The sequence below is a fragment of the Scardinius erythrophthalmus genome, assembly GCF_964197995.2.
Source record: "Scardinius erythrophthalmus genome assembly, chromosome: 7".
Lineage (NCBI taxonomy): Eukaryota > Metazoa > Chordata > Actinopteri > Cypriniformes > Leuciscidae > Scardinius > Scardinius erythrophthalmus.
The window spans coordinates 14217031-14225875 of NC_138227.1; the positions used below are offsets into that span (position 1 = coordinate 14217031).

At 37.3% G+C, this 8845-nt stretch overlaps 1 protein-coding gene across 1 annotated transcript; it reads left to right on the forward strand.

Moving 5' to 3' along the window:
• Positions 1 to 353: 353 nt before the first annotated feature.
• Positions 354 to 8107, forward strand: gdpd1 (glycerophosphodiester phosphodiesterase domain containing 1). Its single transcript, XM_081370582.1, has 10 exons — positions 354 to 890; positions 2135 to 2177; positions 2430 to 2565; positions 2713 to 2758; positions 3504 to 3625; positions 3768 to 3857; positions 3970 to 4103; positions 4337 to 4396; positions 6155 to 6206; positions 6394 to 8107. The coding sequence occupies exons 1-10, from the start codon at positions 755 to 757 to the stop codon at positions 6529 to 6531; spliced, it is 957 nt and encodes a 318-aa protein (XP_081226708.1). The 5' UTR covers positions 354 to 754; the 3' UTR covers positions 6532 to 8107.
• The last annotated feature ends 738 nt before the right edge of the window (positions 8108 to 8845 follow it).

Consider the following 8845-nt stretch of genomic DNA (forward strand, 5'->3'; position numbering starts at 1 on the left):
AAATACGTTCACTTCAAACTCACTAAATCCCAGCCTCAGCCCATTCAGAAATGCCGGTACTTGGGTAGAAACCTATACATAGCAGCCTGATAAAAATAGTAATATTAAACAAAAACTTTAGACGGACTTAGAGGCTTTTGCATCTGAAGTCTTCGTAAATAAATTCGTTTTTAATGTTTTTACATTTATTTTATTACATTTATTTGATTTTGATTTCATGATCAACACTGGATCTATTCTATCACTGACCGTTTTTAATAAAGCAAACTGCTTATTTGTTTATTTGACGCGTTTTCAGTTGAACGCATCTGATCCGAAAGACTTTATTTGTCCATTAGCATCCTCTTGCGTTCACTCGCATCATCAGATGCTCGTAGTGCGCATGCGCGTTCATGCGACTGTTATTGTTATTGACCGAAGCAATATTTAAACTGCGCAGGGGGATGGCCTATCAAGAAACATTGGACTGTAATACCATGGGTGGGTTTACAAAGAAATGCATGACGGTGCACCTAAAGAAGGATCTAATCTGACTGATACTATATGTTCAGGCTCAGAGCCTCTCTCGGCTTTCTTCTTATCGGTACAGAGTGTGGCAGCGGCGGATGGCCAGAGGTGCTGGATGATATCGATCGACCGGTGTGTGTGGTACTCCAGAAGGGACTGTCGCGTTTTACGTCTTTTCTTAATGAATTTCTAGTCATTTAAGGTGCTTTACAGGTCTGACTTGCTTGTCCGATAGCTAAAGGTAAAAATGAGCGCCGTGGTTTATGTTTTGTCCACGGTTACCGGGTATGTGCTTACATCGGCGTTACTGCTGAAGTGTCCGTCACTGCTGCACCGGCGAAAGAGAGAAGCCTTCCGAAGCAGACACATCTCACACCGCGGCGGTGAGTGGACAGACGATGCTTTTATAAGTTATGTCAAATATAGGCTACAGCTTTCTTTGTCACGTTAGTCCAGTCAAGTCAAAACCCAGGGCTCTGTGATGTGCAAAATGATGATTTAGCTAGGTTTTGAGTCAATGAATTAACCTTACACAGTCACTAGTGTCATTCACTTGCACGCCTCTTGAGGCAAGGGGATTTAGGCTTACACACACAGCCCTTACTGGCCTACGTCCGTTACAACCAGTATGTGAACATGATTTCACAAAGTATAACTTTGTTTATCCTGACCTGGAACAACATTCCAAGTCCCAACCAACCAAAAAGATTTGAAGGACAAGTTTACGGTTTGTCAAGTTTAGGCTTACAACCCGGGTTAAGGCTTTTTACATCAGTGTTATTCACAGACCATTTCCCTCTGATTTTAGGGATAACATAGGGGTAGGGATTGGTGAGGACTAAATTATCAGACAGGAATGTTAAGAAAGTGTCAAGGGTTCCAGTTCCAGGTTTATACTTAGAAACTTTTACTTTTCACAAAGTATTTTATTCCAATAATTTTGCATTTAAGACAAAAGGGGGAAAAGGAATTGTTAAAAGCATGTGTGTGGTCTGGTTATATAACCTATGTAATCTGTGTTATAGGCCTATCTTCTGCTGAACTGCTTTCATATGATTACAGACTCATGTTAATTTATAATTTTCCCATACTTTGTCCCAAATATCCTCATCAATTGGAACTACAACTCCCCTTCCCATAATTTCCGTATCCTCTGTGCCAGATCGATCACATAAAGATTTATAAAAAAAAAAAGTAATTTCTCAACTGGAGATATTTTGCAAGACTTTATCCATAATTTGTTGAAATTACATTAGGTTACCATCAACAAACAAGTCTTAGAGCCTTACCACACCCCTTGTCACACCAGGACCTGAAGTTCACATCGTTCCTGGTTGAAAATCTGGATTATGTCAAATTAGAGATATAAGACAAATGTCATAATACCTTCATGTTGGGCCAGTGTTGGTTCAGAGGGTTCATCATTAACTTATCTTTATTGACTAGGCACTGGAGTGTGGACTGTGAAGTGAAATACCACAGAAACTACATATAGATATAGTCTGAATATAAACATTACCTAAAGTAATGATTTTACTACCAAAATCAATATAGTGAGCAAACAAAGTACTGCTACTACAAAATAGCTACATTTTGTCCTGATACATATTGTTTTGTTCATCTTCAGGGGCCGGTGAGAACTTGGAGAACACAATGGCAGCCTTCAGGCAGTGAGTTTATCAATGGGCTGCTGTTTATGGCTTTGATTTGAATTGATAAATGTGACTACTAAAACAAAGCATGTTTAGTTAATATATAAGTATACTTGATGTTGTAGAATTCAGAAGTTTTCTGGAGTGGTTTTTCCTCTTTTCCGAATATGTTTCATCCTTCCTCTAAGTGGCATCATCAGTTGATGAATAAATTGTACAAAAATATTCTATGATGTTCTGGATGAAAATGAATGTTTTCTACTTCCTCAGCGCTGTAAAACTTGGCACTGACATGTTGGAGCTGGACTGTCATTTGACCAAGGATGAGCAGGTGGTGGTTTTGCATGATTCCAACCTCAAGAGGTCGACTGGCATTAACTCATACATCGCTGATGTGGCTTATGCTGTGAGTGGAGAAACTTAAAACACCCTGTATTCACACTCACAATCCAAATTTTTTCATGCCTTGACTAATTTGTAGCAGATGTAAAACTCTTATGTCAATAAATAAATGCTGTAATATAAAAGTGTTTGTGTGTGTTTGTCTTCTTAGGAACTTCCACCTTACCTTTGTAAGCTTGGGGTAACTTTCAAACGAGGTGAGTGTTCAGTCCAGGTCATGTTCAACAAATTTGAATTGAATCCTGGAAACGTTTTAGAATCTGAAAAAAAAAAAAATTAGGATTAAAAAAATTAAAATAAGTTATATGGAAATGCTATTTGCTTTTTGTTTCTTCACTATTTCTGTCACTGAACAAAATTTGTAACTGATCATGTGAGCTTCTTTGTATCCGTTTGTTAAGTTTGACGTCATGCGTCACCGCTTCTGGGTCCAAACGCTCTACCAGATGCACCAAGAAAACAACAAATGGTGCTAATATACACTCATGATGTGATGTAATACTACCAAAAAATGATAATCCTAACCTTTATCTCTGTACCGAAATCCCGGATGTTCAGACAGTGATTCATCTTTTATAAATCCTTAAAATACTCCAGTTTGGGACGCAGTGAGCACAGAGACTGTAGTGTACACCATACGTTTTTAAATGCTTTGCTTAAATGTGTAATGTGATTAAATAATGCTCACTAACGGGCGTTGAGATAGTGGATAAGTGGATAGATGGTCCGATTGAAGCATGTGCCTCCATTAAAGCACAAGCTCTTTGGGTCATTCTTAAAATCACACAGGATAACATGATTATAAGATTTTTTTTATACAAACTTTTGGAATTTATGCAGTTTGAATGCAGTTGTAAAAAAGATGTGCAAACTAAAAAATACATATTTAAAACAAGCCACTGTTTACTTGATTCAAATATGTCTAGTATACATTCATTTCAGAGTGCTACTGTGAAGGAGGAGATGACAAACGCATCCCACTGCTGAGAGACGTGTTTGAAGCTTTCCCAAACACCCCTGTAAACATCGACATCAAGGTCAACAACGACACCCTCATCAAGAAGGTGTGATGACCCTGCCAGTCCTGCTCATATTTCATTTCCTTGAATCCTCTGTCTGAGCGGCTGTTTGTCACCACTAAAATTAATCAGGTTAGTGAGACAAGTTTGTCAGAAGCAAAATAGAGTTCTACCTTTTTTCCGACAGGTGTCCGAGATGGTCATCCGATACAACAGGGAGCATTTGACCGTCTGGGGAAACTCCAGCAATGAAATCGTTAGGAAATGTTACGAAGAGGTGAAACATTGGTTTTTTTTAGTAAACAACATTGATTTACTCTGATAGTAAATCATTCGAACTCGGAGTATGCGAAATGTCAATGTCTGATGTTTTCCCGCTTGTTTTGTAGAATCCGCAAATCCCAGTCTTGTTCAGTTTGTCCAGAGTGCTGCTGTTAGTGGGTCTCTTCTACACAGGCCTCCTGCCCTTCGTCCCGCTCAAGGAACAATTCCTGGAGATTCCAATGCCTTCAATTGTTTCCAAGTGAGGAACATCTGCATTTTAGTCATACTTACATACATGCTCCAATCATTCTTTTTCTTCCAGGATTTAAAAAAAAGTCTTTAGATTTGACCCTTTAGTTAGTAGATTCAGGCTCTTTTAATTTCATGCATTGGATGACCTTTGGATGCTCATAAAACTAGTGCTTTGCTAGACATTTTCTCTAAAGATTTTTTGGGGAATTTGAAAAGTGATAAATATTTTGTCTCTTGTAGACTCAAAGATCCTGAGCGTCAGACACGGAGTCAGCGTTTTATAACGTGGTTGGCAGACACGTGAGTTTATGTACACTCTGGCCTCTATAAACCTTTTACCTAAATATTTCCTTCACATGGTTTATGTGTTTCTTGAACGTAGAAAACTGCCTGGGGGGTATTACAGAAAGCAGGTTATGCGACTTACCTATAGAAAGTTGATAATCTCAACTTTTGGTTCCAAAACCTTTGGTAACTTTCAGGGTATTAGATTGTTATTAGAAATAGCAACTTATTCTCTGAACATAACCTGTGCTGCAGGTTAGTTTACTTCAGAAGTATTAAGCTCATGCGTGCCCTATTGATGAGGCTCTAGTGGGCGTGACAGATTTCACACAATATTATATAAGCATTGAGCATACAAGCATTTATACAGTATATACTCAATACTCATTTTGCGCAGAATAGATAATAGATACACAATAATAGCTGTACTTTCTCCCTCTCTAATTTCTCCGACAGCAAGTTAACACACAACCCGCCTATCCTCAATCACTCGTTTCATTTGCTCCGGATGAATATTGTTGCTGTTACAGGGCTTGAATTTCGCTGTGGGATTGCACGAATTGCTCATAATTGTACACATTCGTGCAGTTTTTGTGCTCACACCCAAAGTGTGCACACATTAAGCGGCTATTTACTATTAAATTGAGTTTTTTTTTCGCTGCTTACTGTGCTTAAATATGTCAAAATGCCAGTTTTGGTGAGTATTCACATAAACACAGTCAGTGATGTTTTAAGTTAATGTAAAAATCTGAGAAAGAGTAACAGTGTAACAGTTTAATTGATCCGTGCGTCAAGTCTTAAAGGCCTCGTTTACACTGCAGGTCTTGATGCCCAATTCTGATTACCTTTTTCCGATTTTTTTGACCGTCCGTTTTCACGTTCTTTCAACTGTGACCCATATCCGGTTCATGTGTTTACACTTGCTATACTATCTGAAACATCACGCATGCTTAAAGGGTTAAATTATCTTGCACAGATGGACGAACGTGAAATATGCTTGATGCTAGCTCTACGATATAAGCAAAGTTCGCCAAACATCACCATGATTTTGAGGCGGAGGAGGACGAAAAGTGCCACCATTGCAGCATGCGTATATGCTTCAGTTATTGTGTGCGAGAGAGATCTCAGGACTGGCGGGAGCATATTCTGTTTAAATATGGGCTTTAACGAGGAGCAGTGGGTCCTAAATTTTAGGATGAGCAAGCCAACCTTTGATATGTTGTGTCAACGTTTGTCCACATTCCTCTGTTGGGCCATCAGTCCCTTTGCAGATGCGCGTCAGGGTTTATCTCAACATTAAACCACGGAGACGTTGGTGTCCTAATGCCTCAGAAAATCCGATCTGCCTGTTTACATGACAGTCGCATTGGCACATATCGGATTTATTTCCACATATGAATGTAAATCGCCATTAAACAAAATAAAAAAAGAAGAATGGCCTGCTTCTTCAATACTAGCGTCTGTTTTTTTTTGTAATGGTGACTCCTGTCTTTGTCACCGTTTACTCTGAGTTTCATACTCCGGGTTGACTGAACTTTCCTCAAACTGCGGTTTTGGAACCCGCATACCTCGAGTAAGCAAGGTTTGGGTTAATCAACCGAGAGTTCAGGGTACATGTGACTGTAAGTTAACCTTGCTTTCTGGAATACACCCCTGCTTTAGTGTTTTTGCCCATGCTGGCCTTAGTGATAATAGTAATTACAAGCATCTAATATTCACACTTAATTTAAAGGTTGTTAATATGTTGGAATGATAATACGGATTTATTTTCAGGCTCCTCATGAGAAAAGCTCTATTCGATCATCTGACGGGCAGAGGAATACAGGTGAGTGAGTCTAATCTTTAAATGAGATTTAGGTCATACACCACATGTGCTTTATGGGTAAACAGTGTTTTGAGTGCTGTGATGTGCATGAGCAGATGGCAGAAGCTTTGAATGGAATTTCAGTCTTGTCTGGAATGTCATCATGGGACTTTTCCACTGGTCTTTGCTTTTTCCTTTCCAACCACAGGTGTATATCTGGGTGTTGAACGACGAGGAGGACTTTAAACGTGCCTTTGACCTTGGAGCTACAGGGATTATGACAGACTATCCCACCAAGCTAAAGGAGTTCATGGAGAAAAACAACTACGCTACCACCCTTAAATAAGACTCGAGGCCAAATTAAACAATCAATATGCTTTTCCGCTGATCTTTGGCCTCTGAAATGGGCCTTTTAATTACCCAGCAGTCTTTGATGTTTATATCCGTGAGAGTAGAAGTGGCAGCTATCAGTTCTGCATTAATCTGCAATTCAGCATCAGAGCCGTTTTAAAACGAACCGGATGTCATGAAATCATTCTGTAGCTTTAACTTCATAGCAATACACATTTTCCATAAAAAAGCTGGAGGACTTATAAGAGACTATGCTGAATTATTAATTATATTAGGGTGATGTCATGATCGTCATGATATTTCTGTGAAATTTACCCTACTGGCACTTTCAGTGTATGATTGACTGGCAGTTGATTGTTTCATCACAGTGTGAGGATGTAAATCCTACTGGTACTTGCTGTGCATCAGTTTCTGCAATAACACTGAACTCACTAAAGAGTTAATTGTCTAAATGACAATACCGAAGCTTTTCCAAGGCACCGACAATAAACATTAGTTTTAAGATGTATTATGGGATTGTTGAGAGACCAGTAATCAGAGGGCACCGGAGATTTTAATGTTTACTTCAGTACTATGTGGTTTAATTGTGGTTTGATTGACGTGTGTATATTTTGTGTTTGTAAATTATTTTTTGGGGGGGTTTTTTGATAATAAAAGATAGTCAATTTCAAGATTTGTGGCTTAAAAGATGCATCAGTATTGCTTGAAGTGTTAAGTGTTTAGTTTAATATATGACCAGTCAGAAGTTTTGACCACAATTCAATCTTCATTATTACTATTTCAGCATGTTACAATATTAAAGTAATAAAAACTCATATTTAAGCTGCTTCAAACCCTGCTTTTTCTTTAAACTCAAACTAATTTATATAATAATAATAAACTAAATATAAGTTAAGTTATAAAAAAATCATGCATAGGGGAACTTTATATTTGTCTTTTAAATAAATTGAAAGTATTCAAGCAATAGCCTTTAGGTCAAAAGGTTTTGTGATCATGAGAAACAAAGTCAGTCAGGTGTGTCCGAGCTTTTGACTGGTTGTGTGTGTTTTATACTGATGAAAGAGGTTGTGTTGGAGTGTAACTGGGTCACAGACAAGGCTTGTGTGTGGTCATGTGACTTGAATGTACTTTTGCTGGGTCAGGAAAAGATTTTAACTTTAAAATGTTGGTGGTTTTACTTTTTTGATGCATTGAAAGAGAAAAAGAAACATTATCTCACTCTTTTAAGGAATAATGAAATACAGGATGCATTCAAAATTGACATGACAGTAACTCACTCCTGAATGATGTAGTTGTGGAGTTCAAATGTGTTTTTTCCCCTCCTTTTGTAAAGTATATATGGATATAGTAACTCTTAGCCTTGTGCTGTGTTTAATTTTCTAGTTCATATTTTCTCCAAGCCACTTTCATTTGTTGTGTATGAACTCAATGTACTGTTAAATTTCAAGTGATAGCTACAAAGATGAATTCAAAGATTAGTTATATAGCCTATCTGGTTTCAGTTGCACTGTACTGTTTTGGATTTGTGAATATACTGACATAGAAAATAATTTATAAATTAATTTAAACAATTATATCTTGCCTTTGTGTTATTAATCTTATTAATGTATTAATTAATTAATTAATCAATTCATTATTCTCGTCAAACAGTAGATAAATACACTATAAAAATGCTGGGTTGTTACACATGTTTGGGTCAAATATGCTCAAACCCAACCGTTGGTTTAAATTAACCAACGGTTAATGTTTAATTTAAACCAACAGTTGTGTTTATCCATATTAGCATTTTTTAGAGTGTACAACCTTTGACGCATTAAGTGCATGTAACTTAAAAAAAACACATTTTGACCAGAAGAGGGCGCTATATGGTAACTAAAACTTGCTCTAACGAACCAATGCAAAATACTACGAGATAACAAAATATAAATTTACAATAACATCAAAACGTCTATTTAATTATTTTTAACTTTCTTTGATTATAGCTTTGCTATACTCTAATGAGTTCAGTGTACTTCAATATGTTTGAAATTGTTTTTGTTTTTTTTACAAAGTTTTAAATAAACAAAATACTTACATAGTTGATACATAGTTGATATTTCATCACAGAATGAATACAGTGAAGTATCTTGTACCTTTTAATTCCACGTAAAACATGTTCTGGTCGATGAAAAAAATGAGATTTTCGACATAAGTTCTCTAAACTCAGTTACAGTTGCAGGTAGATACCAGCCCAATTTATGATTGGTTGTTTTTTCATGTTCTGACCAATCAGCGTAATGTTGCTATGCCTCTGCGTCTCAGTGATTGGT